The sequence below is a fragment of the Armigeres subalbatus genome, chromosome 2 (genome assembly GCF_024139115.2).
Source record: "Armigeres subalbatus isolate Guangzhou_Male chromosome 2, GZ_Asu_2, whole genome shotgun sequence".
NCBI lineage: Eukaryota > Metazoa > Arthropoda > Insecta > Diptera > Culicidae > Armigeres > Armigeres subalbatus.
The window spans coordinates 454,406,807-454,426,926 of NC_085140.1; the positions used below are offsets into that span (position 1 = coordinate 454,406,807).

The 20,120-nt window shown below is 38.0% G+C and overlaps 1 protein-coding gene across 6 annotated transcripts in view; it reads left to right on the plus strand.

The window, feature by feature from the left end:
- The window catches only part of LOC134213799 (protein dachsous), a 305,308-nt gene that overhangs the window by 270,498 nt on the left and 14,690 nt on the right, over window positions 1–20,120 (plus strand). For all 6 annotated transcript variants that reach the window (XM_062693133.1, XM_062693135.1, XM_062693136.1 and 3 more), the window contains one exon: window positions 12,894–13,074. In XM_062693133.1, the coding sequence (XP_062549117.1) occupies window positions 12,894–13,074 (181 nt within the window). The remainder of the gene's footprint in view (window positions 1–12,893; window positions 13,075–20,120) is intronic.

Here is a 20,120-nt window from a genome sequence, read left to right on the forward strand (position 1 = left end):
TGTTCTGAAGAAACCTACGGCTACGGAACGATAATTAAGTTCGGGTCCGACTGGCCATAGTATTCTTACCTCCGGGGAACAGTATACTTCGGAATTGTATCATCGAATATCGGTAACCATAACTAGCCGTCCGGGCTACGATCACTTATGAGGGACTTCAATGTGGATGACACTCTTGCTACTGTACCTGATGTTTTTTGTCCTTCAATCGTCTGCTATTATTCCCGAAAACAATTTAAAGTACTATTTTAATGTGTTTAATTTTAAGCTGCTTTGTTTTGTGGTAATTAAAAATCTTGTATTTGATCTGATGTGATTTTGACGTAGTCCTTCGGAAAGTTGGGGTGTCATTCTGCAGAATCAAATTTTTAGATCGTCACAGTTAGTTGATCAGGAATTATGGGCTAATAACTCAGCCGCAGGGAATCGAGCAACGCCTAACAATATACCCTTTGTCGTCAACAGAGTTTGTTACTGACAAACGCACCTTGCAACAAGCCTTTATCAGAACCTAAACACAATATAACAAGAATCATTTGCCTTGCATGCTCTGATATTTCCGAGAATACAATGCTAATTTTGTAATCATAGTTAGATTCTTGAATATTTCTATAAAAGCAGAAACTATGATACATAAAATCGAAATTTGCTGTAGAGATAATGTAAAATAGCGGAATGAAAAGTTAGCAACAAAATTGTCTTCTTTTTTGTTGCTGACAAAATTTTTCGGATCTTTGTCATTATTATCTCCGACAGCGGGTTATGAGGTGAACCGGTCAAGGGCCGAAAACCTCATTAATAAAGACAATAAAAACAAATCTCCGACAGCGGGCTTGGTAGTCATATGGCTACTGTTCCTGCCTCATACGCAGGAGGTCGTGGGTTCAATCCCAGGTCCGTTCCATTCTCCTACTTTGTATCTTTCTCTATCGCATGTTCTAGCAATCGCTAGAACTGGAAATGGACTTCCAAACCGTTTCCATCTTTATTCCAATACCTTCATCTTGAATATTCTAACAGTAATCTGCTAGAATTGGAAATGAACTATAAAGCGCGTTTCCAAACATCCAAGTAGAAATTCCATCAGTTGCTTTCTCCTATCTATCACATTGGCAGCTCGTTAACCAAGACGGACCTCTGCCTCTCAAACCTAAACCAAAAATTCCAACAAATTCCGCATGAACTCGTGACAAGTGCAGAGGTATATTCGGCTTGCAGTGGGCGAGTGATTGCATCATCATTTCCTCCCCCTTCCCTACATTGACTTGCATTCTGACGTGGTAGGCGCCAGTATGACCTAACAAATGAGATCACCAGTACTTGTACATTGAAGATGTGAGCTAGTCCCAAGCAAACATCTGTTGGTTCCCTGTGCAAGAACAGCTGAACTGGTCATAATGGAGTAGCAACTACGAACTTAGAAAGGAGCGATGTTGACAGAAAATCGCCTTTTTGGTAGATCAGCATTTTATTAAAAGAAAATGTTTGGTAGTTTGATTTGATTTTTTTTGCCTTTCGCGTATACTAAGTACTAAGTAAAGGCTATAGGATCTTTCCAAAACCCCTTGGGAAAAAAAAATTCAAAATTAAAGAAATTTTTTTTTAAACTATTGCAATGCATTCAAATGAACGCAAATAAATGTGAATTGATAGAAATAACTGAATCTATCTCCCTAAAGTGCTTCTTTAACTGTGCTTTTCTTGTTACTCTTATGTATTTTCTTGTTTTATAATACACGAGAAAGACACTATCAAGGCTAGGTGGATTATTCTGGGTTTTTCTCCTAAGATTCTGATTTTGATTTTGTTGCTATTGGTGACTAGAAAGGCGCATTATTGAGCACAAATCGGTTCTTTTCAGAACCCTAATTTCGTTCAAGTGAATGTTGTTTGTTTGTTTATTAACCAGTAGCATAAAAGAGTTCCTTTTTTTGTTGAACCGAGACGAATTAGGGTAAACTGGGGTAAAATGCACCCCCGGGGCAAAACGACCTTTTGGCTTTTTAGGAGGTGTTTCAGATATACTTTCAAGAATGTTTACTGCTAGATTCGTAGTTCGAGATCCGAACTACATGCGCTGTTGTGAACACTCCTGAAAATGTGCCGAAAATGTCCTCAAAAACGTCAAAGGGTCGTTTTGCCCCGGGGGTGCATATTACCCCAGTTTCCCCTATCTCCAAAGTGCAAGTCATAGAAAGTCACCGTCGGTAGCAAAATCGCATGCGCTCATCGGAGGGAGACGCTAAAAAGATGTATTGGCAAGGATGCCGTCTATAGCGTTTTAGTGGCAAATCATCGAATGTCTGCCAACAGCATTTAAAGAGCTTGGCGATGTCATAAATTTGTCGTCAGTTCAGTGGCAGTGCAAGCGCTCGTCGGCTTCAATAGTAGTGAAATAATATTGCTCTCAATATTCTGATTTTTGTTTTGTTTGTAGTGATTGGAAAGGAACATTATAAATCGGTTCTCTTCACAACCGCTATTTTATACCACCATTTAAACCGCCATTTGTACCAAGACTAATTTTCTTCAAAGTGCAAATCATAATTGCGTCGGTAGCAGCGCAAGCGCTCTTTGGAGGGAGATACTGCAAAAGGTTTTCGCATGGATGGCGTCTATAGCGTTTAAGAGACAAATCGCTGGCGTCAGTATATTTTTAATCAAAAGAAGTTATTAGGGAGATGGATAGTCTTCAAAAGTGCTAAAGTGTTAAACATAATCGCATGGCGATGGCAGAAGATTGCCGTCGGTAGTACACCCAACCGGTGATTGTTAGATTTTCTAACAATTATGTATAAGAACCTGCCAAAACCTGTATAAGAACTGGGCATATGCGAGAATGCTAGATTCTTATACACAAGCAATACAAATTTGTTTTAGCATGTATGACATACAAATTTTATACAAAATATAGTTGAATCGAGAAGTATTATAAAATTGCGGTCCTATCCCAATAATGGCAGCATTTCCATCAGCGTCGGTAAACATGTCCAATATTCCACACACTTAACTCATTTTACAGTATTCGGTAAATTTCACCGAAATCTCAACAGCAGATCTGTTCGGTAATTATTTTACAGATTTTTTGTAATTTTTCCATTGTTCAACTGTCAAAAACACCGAAAATCAGTAAAATTATTTACCGAACAGTTCTGCTGTTGAGATTTCGGTAAAATTTTACCGAATTCGGCGATTTATTCTAAGTGTGCAGATTAAAATATTGTACACTTTATGCAATTTGCGGTCGTGTCTCGGATACAACCTTCTACTATTTATCATGATTTACTTGATTTTTAATATGAGGCATAGTTTATTACGGTTGAATGAAAGAAAGAGTAGGCATGAAAAGAATAAGAAAATCTTTGCTGCAATTCACTATCAACGTAATGTCCATTCGACTAAATGTTGTTTCGACTAAACGTCCTTTCGACGAAACGAGATTCGATTAAACATCATTCGACTAAATTTCATTCGACGATTGGCACTTTGATGTTGCATGAAGAAGAAGAAGCAGAAAGATGACAATCGAAAAAATCTCCACGGGAAACCACACGAAGAAGCTTCTAAAACTCTTCTCAAAAATTCCAGAAGCAACCCAATCAAAAACGGTAAGCAGTACGGTGCTGGACCCCTCTTCTACTATATAATAAACACAATATTTTTATTCGGAATTTTATTTTGTGATATTACACAGTAGAAGAAAAGTCCAACCCCGTACCGCTTACCGCTTCTAATCAAATTGTTTAGAATTTTGAAAGAGTTTTAAAACTTCTTCGTATGGTTTCCGTGGAGATTTTTCGATTATCATCTTTCTGTTTCTTCTTCTTCATGCAACACCAAAGCGCCAATAGGTCCCAACGTCAATGTGACTGTCAGCAGGCGTTCGGTCAAAAGGGGGATTCGAGTTCTGCGAAACCGCACCAAACTTTATTTTGACTGACTTGTTAAACTTTTTTAAATTATTATAAAATTAAAATTTATTCCAACATTTATTGTAAGATATCCTCAACTAATGGCGTTGAAGGATTTCCGATAGAACTCGTGTATTGATTCGCACTTAAGTTCTGCTGGCAAAGACTTCATTTCGACTAGTTCGTATATTTCCAAAGCGGCTCGTTTTATTGACTTCAACTGTTTCAATTCCTTCGACTGCCAAGGTAGCTGTGAATCGTTCACAGACAAAAGATTTACAACGCATCTGGATGTGGTAAGCTAGACAGCACAACCGCGGCTTGATCGAGACATTCAAACGTAAAGCTCTCTATTGGGCTTTTCGAACCACGACAAGAACTCCACCTGTTGTGGACTTTCTGCTGTAGAGAGCAGTACGAACATAGCGATTGACGTAATAAACACTTGGTTGGCGATTGCGCGGAAGTCAAGTCTCTCAAGATCTCGTCATAACATCGCACTGAAAACGTTCAACACATTCAAGTTGACTCCTCCGGCTCTTTAGAAGTCGTATACTATAGCTATAGCAATCAGCATATGGGCCCCGACTTACGATCACATATTTTTAGTCTTAAAGAAAATGTCAAAGGCGCCAACTGGGAGTGAGCCCAGGTCCACAGGAGTAAAGCTATGTCCATTTAGAATCTGGAATCATTTATTGTATTGCAGCAGCACGGAAAGTGACCGCTGCAAGAATTCTTTTACAGCGGTTTGTCTACCTAGGCGCCCACTTGCTGTGGTATAAATTTCACAGTTTCGTGCAGCGTGTCAAAAATTATTCCAGATGGAAGCCGAAAGGAGAGAAAAAAGTCTGCACACCCACGTTGATAATCCTGCTCATCGACGATGGAACCTACGTCAAAATAGATTTCGGACAGCTTCCTAGCCAAAAATTCTACATGGTGACGGCACGAGGAGTAGTTCCTGCGAAGTTTAAGTTTGCTTTTTGGACAAACTTGCAAAAAAACGTATGATTTTGGCAAGGGATATGTAACTGTGGGGCATAGATCTAAGTGTTTGTGACGAATAAGGCGATGGACTCGAAGCTGTACAAGGAGGAATGTCTAAAAAACCGCGGTCTACTTTCCATAAAGCTCGGTGGGTCCCATGAAGCTTTGGCCAGATTTGGCGAGTTGCTACTACAGCCGGGAAGTCATCCAGTGATACCGCGATAATAACGAAGATTTCATCGATAAAAACATAAATCCACGCAAATGCCCACAGCTCCGGCCCATCGAGACATTTTGGTCAGTAATGAAGCGGAAGCTTAAGAAAAGTGGAAAAAGTGGAAAAACAGCTCGGGACGCGACTCAGATGATCAAAATGTGGAACAAATGTGCCAAGGAAGTTAACTCCGGAGGTGTGCAACTTTTGATGGGAGAAAAAGGTGCGAATTTTCACTAGAAACAAGAAGAAATTATTTGTATCAATAATTTTTCCTCAAAGTATAGTGAATTACCCTTGTTTTGATGTATTAACCTTCTTTGTACGCCAATCCGTTACCGAGGTACAGATGATTTTATTATTCCGGATTCTAAATAGACATAGCTTTAGTGAGAGGCAGTCACGTTCTCCACTCAACCACTGGCGTCGGGCATATCTTTTCTTTTCTTAAACAGGGTGCAGCATGATTTAAAAGAATGATCCATATCCTCTCTTGACTTAAAATTACTCTACCGTACATTGCGATCTGACGTACCAAGGAATGAAACGCATTGCATATGCGTCCTCACGAGCAATTCTAGAATAACTTAGTGTCGATTCGAGAGCGTTTACATAAACAGAAATTAAGCTGTGTAAAACGTATAACGCGAGTTTACAAAATTAACAATTTGTTTTACGGTAAGAAACAGTACATAACTGTTTTTAACAGTATTAAAATTAAGGTTAAAGAATAGTTGACGATCATCTTTCAGAGATATATAATATTTTACAGTTTGACCGAATAGTGTGAAGAGCGCTTCACTGTTTCACAGATTATGTTTGCAACTAGAACCTTGAAGACAATGCAGTTATTCTACTCCCTTCACTCTCATAACAAATAAAGTCGAGGGAAACAAATTAGAAAGTAGAAAACAAAAAATTCATACAAGTATAAATAGATTTGTTGTTCCACCTAGACCTATACATGCACAGATAGAAAAAGTTGTTGAAATTTACACGAAAGTAATGCACATAAAGGGAATGCCAAAAAGAGCGTAAATTTAAACGATGTTATCGCCTGAATGTATGCAATTTTCATTGCATTATGTCACTTTTTATATGATGTATGCTATAGAAACTGACATAATGCTATGTAAATTGCATACATTTAGGGTATACTTGTTGGAAAATATCCATGTACACCCAAAATAGTCTCATTTTCTACGTCTTTATTTTTTACGCGCTTCTTAGTTTTCATTATTTTTTTCTGTGGGCTCCCTATTATCCTTATCTTCTTCTTCTTATTGGCATGACATCCCCACACTCTCAAGAAAATTAACCCATTAAATGTATGTGTAATTTCTCATACTTTGCTAAAATGCCCATTCTCATCAATTTCATTAGATTCTCATGACTATCATATTTGCGACACATACCTTGTATTTGATCAAGCCTTGGAATTAATGGCTTATTGAATGCCCTCTCTGCATTCACCGACCACTGGATTTGATCATCAAGTTGATGACGGCGATTTGGAAAAAAATGGCATCTGTGGAAAATTTACCTTCTGGAGGCTTTAGTAAAAGGTTTCGTTTTTAGTTTCGAGTTCCGAGTTACTTGAGTTGGTGAGTATTTAAATTTTAACCATGAAAAAGTTGCACTTAAACAAACAATTGTAAACATATACATAGGTGCCGCTGTCGAATCCGCCTCTTGGAGGAGTATCCCCCAGCCGAAACCATTATATTGTCCGAATCTACTGCTGCAGCAAAAAAGAAAAACAAAAGTGCATGCTTAACATACGAAGGCGGACATACGATGTACCAAACTATTCGGTTCCAATTGGGTTCCAACTTAAGTTTTTGCGATGAACGATCTACTTTCGGCAGATCCACAACGAATGCCGTCATATAGCGAAGCGAACGATTACGACTTCAAATCAGACAGTTCACAGTTTTCAACAATAAATTCAGGAACATCGCCTAAGACCGGCGACTACGGAGCTCTACAATACGCCAGGCATAGCCATAGGACGGTATCCAGGTAGGTATGATCATGTTGCAATAAAAGACGAGATTAAATAATAAAATATGCTTTTGCATCAATAACTAACTTTATTTAAAATAGTGTTTTATTTATTTATAAAGAGAAAAATAAAAAGTAACCAAATTACTTCTGCAAACTGGCGATGTTCTGCATGCATGCATTTGATTGATGGTGATTATAAAAAGTATGTGTCAGTTTTATGGATTTCATGTTATGCATTGGATGAAAATGAAAATTGGAGAGAATCCATTTCTTTTGCACATACTTTTCATGGGTCCAACCCCATTGCAAAAATCCATGTGAGTCGGCACATGAATTTGAGGGGCTTTTTTTCTTAAGTGTGGGACAGAGCCGCCTCGCAGCTTAGTGTTCAATTAGCACTTCCACAGTTATTAACTGCGAGGTTTCTAAGCCAACACAGAAAAAAATAATGAAAACTAAGAAGCGCGTAAAAAATAAAGACGTGGAAAATTAAACTATTTTGGGTGTACGTGGATATTTTCCAACAAGTACACCCTAAATGTATGCAATTTCTATAGCATTATGTCAGTTTCTATAGCATACATCATATAAAAAGTGACATAATACAATGAAAATTGCATACATTCAGGCGATAAAATCGTTTAAATTTACGCACTTTGTGGCATTCCCTTTATGTGCATTACTTTCGTGTAAATTTCAACAACTTTTTCTATCTGTGAAGTTACCATTTTTGCATTCGTATATCATGAGGCTAACACGATGATACTTTTATGCCCAGGGAAGTCGAGACAATTTCCAATCCGAAAATTGTCTAGACCGGCACCGGGAATCGAACCCAGCCACCCTCAGCATGGTCTTGCTTTGTAGCCGCGCATCTTACCGCACGGCTAAGGAGGGCCCCTTATACCTAATCGTTTTCCGGCATTTTAAGTAAATTCCGATTCCGAAGCCCAGTGCTCGATTTTTCAACTACATACAGTGTCTGAAACATGAATTTTGGTAACCCTTCTTGATGCCAGCATGGTTGTGCTTCTCTATACTGATGGGAGCGGTAACCCCCATCGATGGCACACCGTCATCGATTGTCGCGCATATGCCAAGGAGAATTCATCTTCCGATCACCATCCCAAAGTCAAGCCTCTTGCGCATCGACTAACTATGAGCCGACGGCAAAAAAAATGCGAATAAACGTGAATGCACGTATAAATTTATTTGGATTGCAAATGAATGCGCGAAGTGCACCACCAAGTTGCGTCGACTGGTAAGCGGGCGGAATACGGCCAAACGAGGCTGAACGAAAGGGGGTCCCGTATAAAGAGATTGTGAAGTGATAACACCTTTAAGATCGACGTCTTTTATTTTATCCCATGCGACGACAGTTTATATTCGCCATGCCATCTTGGTTTCTTGGATTGGCTTTACGACGATGGCGCGGTTGGCTTAGTCGACGCAGCGTACGAGGTTTTATGCATGGCTTGCTGCGAGTTCATATCCGAGGAAGAATCGGACATGGGCAAGTGTGAAAGAGAAAGAGCATTTTTCGGATTTCGAACTGGTTATGTCATTGTTGGGATTGTGTGATGTGTGGCCTTCGGAAACCTGATACAGGCCAATAATACCCATTGAATATATTTCTGCGGTGGCTCACAGACAGCAAATTACACAATCTAGCTGGTTAAAATAAGGATTATTGAATATCATAGAACAATATAACAACATTGTGCCAAAGGTCCGCCATACAACACATATTCAGCCTCTGAACGATCGAACCCAAATTACTAACTGATCGAAACCTTCAATACGCTTACACACCTAGAAGACGATTATCCTTCTCGTCCTCTACAATAAAATTGAGCTTTCATCCGGCCCATTCCCCACTGTGCAGCCATCAGTACCACCGCATAAGTAAATGCGCCATTTCTATATATGTCGCCCTGTTCGGCTGATGGGACTTAAGCTCGCAATAATTCATCAAGATTAAGCACACCTTGACCGACGGAAAAGTGTAGGGTAAAACAACTCCAGTAGTCCCGTTCGAAATTTTTATCTGTCTTGTAATTACGCAACAATCAATGATCACAACTTATTTACACACTCGGCTCGGCCATACCGTCAGGCCGAACAAACAAATTCGCATAAAAACAACGTAATTTCATGCATCTCTCTTGCCTAATTCCCTCGCTACAAACCGGTGCTCGAGGAGGCAGCATTAATATTTCATCGATATTTTATTCAGCAACGGAAGGCATCATCGTCTTTTCGTTTTCTATATAGATTGCCGAGATCCCCATTCACCAGAAGCTGCCCATGAGTTACGGCCCAATCCTTGGGGCAAAATTAGCATGTGTTGTGAGCTCACCCCCAAATCATCGTCGTCGGACCTGTTGCCTTCCTACCGTTCTTCTCCTTCGATCGTTGATCGTGTCCATCAGAGTTGGTCAGTCAGTCAGTCAATGGTCGATCATCGTTAGTTCCTTCCTTCGTCCTGCAATCCACGCCACACTGCGCACTGTTGTCGTACAAAGTTGGGTGCGGATGTGCTTCCAACGCAACGGTTTTTGCTCAGGTGCTTACAGGTAGCCGATGTTGTATGTAAATTGCTCTAATTATATTCAAATTGCGCACTGGTCCGCAGGCAGAACCATTCGGATCAGTTACGATCAATTTTAATCAATTTGAACCTGTCGGTGATGGACATTTATGTTGCTTGACTTCAGAAATGAATGAACATAGTCAGTGACCTATTTCGTTGTTTGTCATGGAGTACACGAAAGAAATCAGATGTTACTTGAAAATAGAAAAGTACTTTTTGCAAAATCTTTCGGCTATGTAGGGCTACTATAGGACCGGTAGAGAGATTGTTCGCGCAGTGACAGCTTCCTAGTTACTAAATTTGTAAGCAAGCACATGACATCGTAGAAGAGGAAGACTCAGACAATCCATTGTAGTTCTTAAAACTTTTGGTTGATACTAATGACGCTATGCATCTTGTGATAAACTTTGACCAATATGTTTTGGAAATTTAGATATGGCTGTGGCTATCTTTGAATGAAAGCGGGAGTGGAAGTTTTCCGATAAAAACAAATGACTGTCCTGAATATTTATGTAGCGATGAGGTAATATCTCGGTTGCCAGTAAACAAAAGCGCTTCACAAAAATCAGTTAGTTAATGAATCGCATTGAGCGTGTTATAGTCTATAAACAGAACTATTTCAATTATTTCTGTACGTACGTTACGTACGCTGTGCACCAGCTTAAGTCATCTTTCCGTTTGCTCTGTTTTTTTCATCATCTACAGTCTCTGCTTATTGATGAGCCGGGTGATGTTGTTTTGGCTCAATATCGCCCAGCGTCAGGTGGAACTGATCATCCGAATCCGGACCGCACATGCGATTAACCCACAGAAGAAAGGCCAATCATTCCATTGATTGTGTGGCCTTTTATGGCTTTTTGTGACACGACGGCCAGTCCTGCGTCGTAAATTCCTGCCATTGTCGTTTACTTGTTCATCGAATTGTGCCCCTTCACCAAGTACAACGTAAAGCGGGTCACCAGTTAGCTATGGCTGGTGTAGATTTTCGGGGCATGCCTATTCTCATGTTCCTTTTATAACCCCATTACTGTCTACACACGATTGAAACTAAGCACACAATGTTCACCACCGGACCAACCAGAGGGCATCTCCCAAGGTGTTTCAGCTGTAGATTGAACTTCTATGCTGTTCTAATGATGAGTTTTTTTAATGATCCGAAAGCGGTGCGGATTTTAGTGAATCAAGAAAAAACAAGCGATGGGAAAGGCAACCAATGGTTAATTTTTTACTCATCAACAACTTCAACAATGGCAAAGCGAGATGCCATTACATGTCGAATAGTAGTCAGTAAAAGCAATAAAAAATAAACTATCCGAAACAAAGTTGGGAGTCGCTTGGCGGAGTTTGATCTGGTAATACCATGCGCCTTACAGTTGAAGTGCGTTGCGAAGGTGGAAAGACAAAACAGACTCTTTCTCTTGCAATAATCGCAGAAAATGGTATTAGGTAAATTAGGGTTAAAATCAGGGGGAGATTGAAATGTTTTGTAGTAGGTTATCCACTTTTCTCTTTCATCGAACCGCCTCGAGCAATGCTTGAGAGGCATACAATTGAACAAAGAACGTGTGTACTACTTGCTATATCGCTGTTAAAACAATACAGCATTATAAAATAGGTCCACTTTTGTTTTATGTTTTTTGTGTATGCCACCTTGGTTTAATACAAGATAAAAAATACTGTGTTTTGGGAAAAGTTGGATTTGGAAAACATATCGGTCGTCTAGTCTTAATGAGTGAAGGCAAGCTACGTCCGTCAGTCAACCACCGTCATGCACTTCCCCGATATGAACATTTAGGTGCTTCTAACTTAACGCCTGCAATCATCGGTTGATTCCATTGTAGTCATTTCCAGTAGCATAATTTTTCAAACCAGATACCAGATCATGGATGGAAAAAACGAAAGTGAAAGGCAAACATTGGGATCGCTGTTGAGCAATTAAGATGGTGTAAATTGGTTGAGGCGGTTGATGGCGAAGCTGTGATAAATGTTTTGGAGCGACCATCAAGTAACTAATATACGGAGGATTGTGTAAGGGGGTTTTTACATTAAAATTACACATAATCCTGCGTTTGAAACTTAAAGGTGTAAATGGACTCAAGTAATCGAATTTCATGGATCTTACTTCATTCTTGTACTCATAATTATGCTTATCTTCAGAAGGGCACAATCGATCACAAAATCCTAAAATAATAGTACGAAGACCAAGACAATTTTTTTCATTTTTCATTTTTAAACCATGCAACGAACCGTTGCCGTTGTATTTTCCATATCTGAATATATTCAGGGACCTTGGATTTGTTTTATTCATTTCGGCAAATCAAACATTATGAAAGATGCATAACAGATACATGTTTTCTAAACACGCAAATAAAACGTTCATGAATTCGTGAGCTAACAAGTTCGCGGTGTATTTTGAGTCACGGATTCGGGAACAACAGTCACGTTTCCTGGAACGTTCTGGAAAACGTGATTGGTGTTCCCGAATCAATGATTTAAATCACGGTGGTTCACGAATCCAGGAACGCCTCTTTTGCATGCAAACATTCAAAATACATTATTCTACCCAAAAAAAAAAAATACATCACACGCATACATCATTTCTTTCTACATGTTTGTCTTCCGAAATGCTTACGCAAAGAAATAAAAATAATAATACTTTTGCAATTTATGCGTCATTGCGTCTATATCCTACTTAGACTTTTTCTCGAGTGTTGTTTAATGCTAGTTCTGTGTATTTTAAACGTGGTTTTCGAAATTAATGTTTTTTTACACAGCAAGTATCTCCGCATAAAACCCGACTCAGTGTAGTTATTAATTTAATTACATATTACCGTCGGCAAGATCAAAGTCTTCTGGGATCATTTGAATTTCTGTTAATTTCGTTCGCTCATCGATCGCACCTCCATTTGATTTGAAATTGTTCGATCTGTTGCACATACATATATGGATTCAACCAGAGCTTCAAACACCATAATGACTGGGGAGGTTGTGCTTGCTCGTTCAAATTGATCCTTCATGCCCAATGCCCATACTCATATAGATACATGTGATCAATCGTCGCAGCACTGACTTGTGGTGCATTGCCACTGACCGATAGAAAATTAAACCATTACTAATAGTTCTCTCGTATTTTCTCTCTCTATTTTCCCTATGCCTGCCGCGTGCGTGCTAATTACAGGTATCCGCTACCGATCCGGACTGTGGCGTCAATGCGATGGTAAATTACACCCTCGGCGAGGGTTACAAGAAGATCACCGAGTTTGAGATCCGTTCGAGCACGGGTGAGGTTTGCATCTCCGCCGAGCTGGACTACGAGACGCGCAATTCGTATGAGTTTCCAATCATCGCCACCGATCGGGGTAAGTTTTCACTGACACGGTAATACTTTCCGGATCATATACGTTAACTGTGATGTGATTTTCTTTGCTCGACGTGTTTTTTGAGCTGGGTGGAACCGGATCTAATATCTAATCTACAAAACATTGCTAATGTAACTTACTTACCAAATGAGATAACTTGCAACACTTTTCATTTTCAAAGTTATTTTATTACAAATAAATTTATTTATTCGTATATTTATTTGGGAGGCACTCTGTGTTCTTAACCGCTACTGTGCCGTAATCTACTGTGGTACTCTGCTGTACAGAGTCCACACAGAATCTATTTTTAGATGTCCATAATTCGTTATTGTTGTCGTTGCCAGTCCATATCATCGTGAGTCCATTGTGTTCATTTGTCCATGTGATGAATCCAGTGATCGTTGCTTTGTTCAGTTGCCATTAATCGAAGTACGTTGGAGGAATGCCTCCGAGAAGAACAGATTTGTCAATCGTCATTAGGCAGCCGTGTCGGTGAGGTGCGTTCCCCAAAACGCCACCGTGCGGACTGCGCTTCTGGTGACTGACAAGGGTTTGGTGGAGGGGCTGGGAATCGAACCCATGACCATTCGCTTATGAGACGAACGTGTAGCCAACTACGCTACGGGACCCCCCTATTACAAATAAAGAAGCCACAAAGATATGTACCCGCCCCGTATTCGAATTGGGACGTGTAGAATGTGTCATGCATCTAACTTCACCAAAAAAGCGATACTAATTTGAAGGAACGAAAAACTGGTTGCATGTTATGTGCCACATATGTGGGATATCTGGCAGCAGGAGTTCCGCTAAAAACATTAAATATTTCAAGCGGTAGTTTTGAACAAATGTTGCTACAAGAAAGAACCCAGCCAAAACAAAATCGTATATGCTAGCGGATAAGTGTACAAGGTGGAGGCGATATAGGCGCATTCCTCCATTTGACTGCGTGCAAAATGCACGTATATGGCCTCCACATTGTACACTTATTCGGTATGATATACGATCTTGTGTTTGCTGGGAAGTAGGGCAGGAGGTTCGGTTGTGGGCACCCTTTTGAATTTTGTCCATGACTTTGGTTCTAGTTGGTATTATGTCTACATTTTTATAGCAATGGAAAGCTAGACGTACAACCTTACTGCTAGAGAAGAAATTGGTTTGATTTAATCGATTTGAAACGTTTTATTGACAATTTCGCAAATTTAGAATTTTTGGACAATTCAATTTTGTGGTTCGGTTGTGGGCACTCTTAAAAATCCGGCTAATAATGACGAATAACAAATAAAATCCACCCAGTTTCAAAGAAAAAGAGTAATTTATTAGTATTAATTGTCATGAAACACTAAAAAACCTAGATTAATCCACCTAGCAGTGATGATGCCTTTCTCATGCATTGAAGAAGGGATCGGAAACAATCACTTAAGAAAGACCAAAAATAGCACTTTAGGAAGTTGGGTTTAACTTTTTCCATCAATTAACATATATTGCATTCATTTATATACATCGCAGGCAAAAAAATATTTGTTTTTAAATTTTGCGTTTTTCTTCTCAATGAGGGGTCCTTATGAAAATAAATAATAATTTGTCAACAACTTCGGAAGGTCCAATTTAAAATGGAAAACAATAAGACTGAATTCCCCGTCGAATGCAATTTGTTGCGTGTGAATCGATTAACGCTTAGTTCCAAAAAGCGCATATACAATGGTTAGAATAAACAATAAAACTTATTATTACAATAAATTATGACTGAATAAATCGAATGAAATGCATAAAAACAGCATAAGAATAAGTTTGTTGATAAATTCAGTGATATTGAACAATTTGTCAATAAAAAGATGGTGCCCATAACCGAACCAATAAAGGTGCCCACAACCGAATTTAGCAGCATTTCAGGAAAGTGATGAAAAAAAAATTTCTAACTGAAATTTTGATGGAAATCGTTATTGAAAATTTATTTAATTTAGAACTCACTTTTCCAATTCAATCACACCATTTTATGACACTTTGAAAATGGTTAAACAAAATTTTCGTGTTGATTTCTATGTAGAAAAAAAATTTTTCATAGTTCAAAGTAGAGGTGTCTATCTTCTTCTTCTTTATTAAAGAGGCTTACAGCTCTTGGCTGGTTCACCTCTGGAGGTGTCTATCTACTTTGGTATTCTGCACAAAACATCGTGTTTCGATAGCAAATGGATGACAGATGTCAGAATAACAGTATCTGTTTTCTGTCAAAAGATACGTGGGGGTGCCCACAACCGAACGGTGCCCACCAGGGTTGTAAATATTCGGCAGCACTGGATGAGGGTGATGTTTTTTTTAATTAATTTTTTTATTTTCTTCCTCCCTTGAAATCGATCTCACATTCCCGAAGAGGGAATCGTTTCGTCTTGGGCTCAGGTGGATTTGAATGTATGAACATTGTGCTGGGAAAGTTAATCAAATGCTACGATTGCAGGAGTTATGAAGAAAACCATCTAGCTTGGACTGAAATCGATCAAAAGTGCGACTCTGCAATCAACTAAATGATTGACAGCTGAGACACAAAAAAAACAAACAATAAAAGAGATCGGGATGCAAGATTGGGAAGGTTCGACTGGTTAACCATAAAAATAATGTTCGATGGTCAGATGAGCCTTCAAAAAACAATATGGTAAATCGTACATAACTTTTGATAGAAAAAAACATACATCTGAGATTTTCGGACACAATACACAATACAAGCACATAACATATGTGTAACTCGGGTAGCAAAAGTTGTACCCTTATTATAACACTTTTTATTTGTTATACGGAACATCGAAACGTCAGAAGATAGTATAACAGTATTTGATCTAACAAGGGGTCACGCGACTTATATTGTATATCTGAATACGATTCGCGTTGGAATTATACAAAAGATTTTCCCTAGTGGCGTTGGATGTTTAGGAGCTGATTTTTTTTATAATAAATTGGAGATTGGGGTAAACAATATTAAAGTAGAAAAAAAGGAGTTTGAGGTATGTAACTGATTTAATATTGAATTGATATTGATTCGACAAACTCGAACAAAATCCATTCGTGCGCCGCGCACGGGCTGTTAACCAGTAAACGATAAATTTGTTTGGTGTTTGGTTGAAATATTATGTTTTTATTCGAAAAGCATATCAAATGCTCATTCATTGCCATGAGCATATTTATTAACTGCATTTCTCAAACAATTCCTATGCTCTGCCGTAATCTGAAAAAGTGACGTATACGCCATTTTCCAAAAATAGCGTTATCGAGTACTACTCATCGAGCTCTTTAACAGAAAATGGAAATCATGCATGTTGTAAAATGGCTGTTACGTCACTTTTACAGATTACGGCAGTGCTGCCGTAATCTGAAAAGGTGACGTTTTAACCATTTTCAAAAATGGTGTTAACGAGTAGTACTCATCGTGCTCTATAACAGAAAATGTTGTTGTAATTTGGCGCATACGTCACTTTTTCAGATTACGGCAGTATGTGTGGCGTCTCTCCCAATGGTGTGGCATCGCAACCGAATTTGACTTTTTTCTAACATGTATGTATCCGACATTTTGCCTTTCAATGTTTCCTCCTTAAACTATCAATAACAACAAGTAGAGTTTCATTTACCGGATTATTTTGAAGAAATATTGGTTTTTAAAAAGTTGGATTTACCCACAGTTAAATGTTCAATGCATATTTTTGGTGTTTTCTGTTTCCTTTTTACATGTCGTTGAAATTTCTCTACTTTTGGTAAAGAGTATTCGGAATACTATCAACCTAAAAGCAATGTTCTAATAATGAAAAGAATGCCATGAAAAGAGATAACATTAATATCGTACATCGTAATAACCTATTCAGATTACATGCTTCATGGCATGTTAAAGATTATCTTGATTTCCACGTTGAATCATCACATTTTCATTTTATATGATCACCGAATTGGAAACACCTTACAGTTGCAATGTTATCCTGCATTATGATAAGCGAGTTTGCTTTCGTACGATTGATAATTTATAATGTTGCTTCTAATCTATCTATTTTGTGATTGTTGCGCATCGTAGACAAACATTGGTTTATCCCTCGTCATCCTTTTGAAAAAACCGAAGACTGCGTATATAAAGATTCGCTCCCAATGTAGAACAGTTCTAAGGGATATACTTTTCTACACATGTTGAATAAAATCTAGATTTTTACCATGCTGACTCAAAAATATTATATCAATTTTAGAGAAATTTTATTTTCGTATGATAAATAAATTAAAATGGATAAAAGACAAACATTTCATCAAAAATTTCCTGAAAATAGAGGTTCACCCTTCAAATAAATCAAATTAGACTTTATCAAAAACAATTTGGTTAGCAAGAGCATAGGAGAGACCTTCTTTTGGATGCAATCCGTCATTTTTAAAAACAATGTAAAAAATTGATGATAGAAAAATAAATATCATTATACTTCGGCTACAGATCTTGCTCTTTGCAGTCTTGGAAAAAAGTGTTATAATTTTCTGATCATATGGTATTTGTTTACACTTGAAAATGACAGAACGATGTTCCCGTTCCCAATTATAACAGTTATGGCTCATCAAAAGGGGGTCAACTTTTGGATTGGATTTTGTTCGAAGATCCACTTATGTTATGTGATACAAGCTAAGCTTTTCATCAATGTATTCATATTCAAAATCGGTGGTTGGCAACCAGGCGGAAAAATAGTTTACAAAACGAAATCCAAGAAGGCGGCCAAATTCAATATGGCTGCCTCTATTTTTATTATTGAAAATTGAAGATACACTCTTTCCAACGATATGCTGATCTCTATGATCGTTTGAGAAATGTTGGAGTTATGACAGTTTTGATAAGTCAAGAATTAACAAAAATGGAAGGGTCAATTAAAATGATTTCGTTTGTAACTAACGAGTGGTTCATCTTTCTAAAGAATTTAACTCGGATTCTTTATATACTCGCCGAAAGCTTTCGAATGAATATAAATTTAGGCATTTTTAAGAACCTCGTGCAAATAGTGGCCCGGTCTCAGCGAGAATTACTCACTAAGTCCCCAGGACCAATATTCTTCGTCCTGTCATACCACTTCGTTTGTTTTGAAAGGATTGGCAAATATTTATTTACTTATCCCTTCCATAACTGCCGTAATCTGAAAAAGTTACGTATACGCCGTTCTCCAGAAATGGTGTTAACGTGTATTACTCATCGAGTGCTTTAAAATAGAGATGGGAAACTTGGCCCAATTGCTAATGGTGTATGTAGTAAATTTCGTGATCAACATGTTTTGTTCGAGGCAGTACTTTATGTGTCAGATGTCCATGTTTTTCATCATAGTAGGTCACTTTTCTTACTACGGTACCGATTAATTACTTTATATGTATAAAATCCGGGTTACTATGGTAAAATCACGTTGTTCACAATAACTGTATGGAATTCTTAATTTTGGTTCCTGTTATGCCAAATCCCATTGTTTTCTTATAGGATTTGGCCATAATAGAACTATTAGCGGGATAACTGGTGCAAAGGACGCAAACAATTATGCAAAATTATGTTGTACAATTATGTTTAGATTGTTCTGAAGGAGATTAAAGGTGTTATCATGTAATATGATATGATGTGCCACTTAGTGTAGAATGCAATAGTGCGAAAACTGGTGATATAACCACGACTGGTACATCTACCCTTACTGCCTTAAAAAAATTTGTTGATCACAAGATTTATGGCGCCATTAGCAATCGAATACTTACCCAAGCATGAGTTAATGAGCAAATTTATATCATGTTGTGTTACTGAGTTCAACAATTTTTCTAATAAAGGGAGTTATAAACTTGCTTCAGGATGCGATTAAAATAACTAAAATTTCTAACAAACTGAAGAATAGTAAATAATTTTGTAATTTTATTAGGAAAAAAACGAGCAATGGGTAATGTTTTTAACATAACCGCGAGTAGACGTAGGACTTGTAAAAACGTAAACACGTAACATATTTACATTTAACTTCTAACTTTTCGATCTATGGAGTTTGATCATACACGGAACCGCGAAACAACTCACTTTATGGTTCCTTTCACTCAAATCCGCCCTTGCGTGGAAGAAGTCAAAAATAAGTAAAATGCGAAAAAATCCGGTGCGTACTTCCGTGTTGAATTTTCACCCACTATGAAGTTTCACCAACTCAAATTTATGTTATTTTCACTCACCCGAGACTATGGTGAAAACAACCCAAATTTGGCTTCTTCCACGGAACAGCACACGTTGGGTCGATGCAGCTCTCTTTGTTTATAATAACATTCATGGGAGGGAGTGAGAAAACTACTTACTTTTGAGTTAAAAAAATGAACTTCGTACTCAAAGTTGAGTTCTTTAAACTTTTTTTAAGGTTCTTTATTTTTTCTGTGTAGGTATTGATATTGGAAATGACAACTATCATGCTGTGTACACACTTAGTTTTTATTTCTGCAGCTCGGCAAAAATCCGCACAGCCGTGCGCCAGCAAAATGAAAAACTGATATCCCGGCAAAAATGACGTTTGTTAGCTGATTTTCGGCAAATTATTTGCTGATTTTCAGCAACTTTGACAGAAATCTCGGCAAAAAACATGTTTGCTGGGGCACGGCTGTGCGAATCTCGGTAAAAATTCAACATTTTGCAGAGATCCCGATAAAAAAAATTAAGTTTGTAGAATTATAAGCAATTTGTTTATTCAAAACTTCTGGAAATAAAACTAATAATTGAGTACATAATTAGAATTGCTTTGTTTCCAACTATTAAGCCCTTATTTACTCAAGCAAATGCAGGGCATTTATAGATTTCTTATTGATGATAGTATTTGAAGTTTAAAAATTCTATTAATAAAATTTTCAGACTTGTTCAGGGCAAAATGTGCTATTTTAAGGGAACTGTCTCGTTTTCCAAACAAAGAAATACAGCACCAATTTCGTTGCTTATTTTTGCTAACATGCGTGCTTACTGCTGAAAAAAATCACAACAATAAGAAACAAGTCAAGGAGCAGTAACCCTACTAAAATACTGCTAATACGTCAACGAAAATTTATTGTTT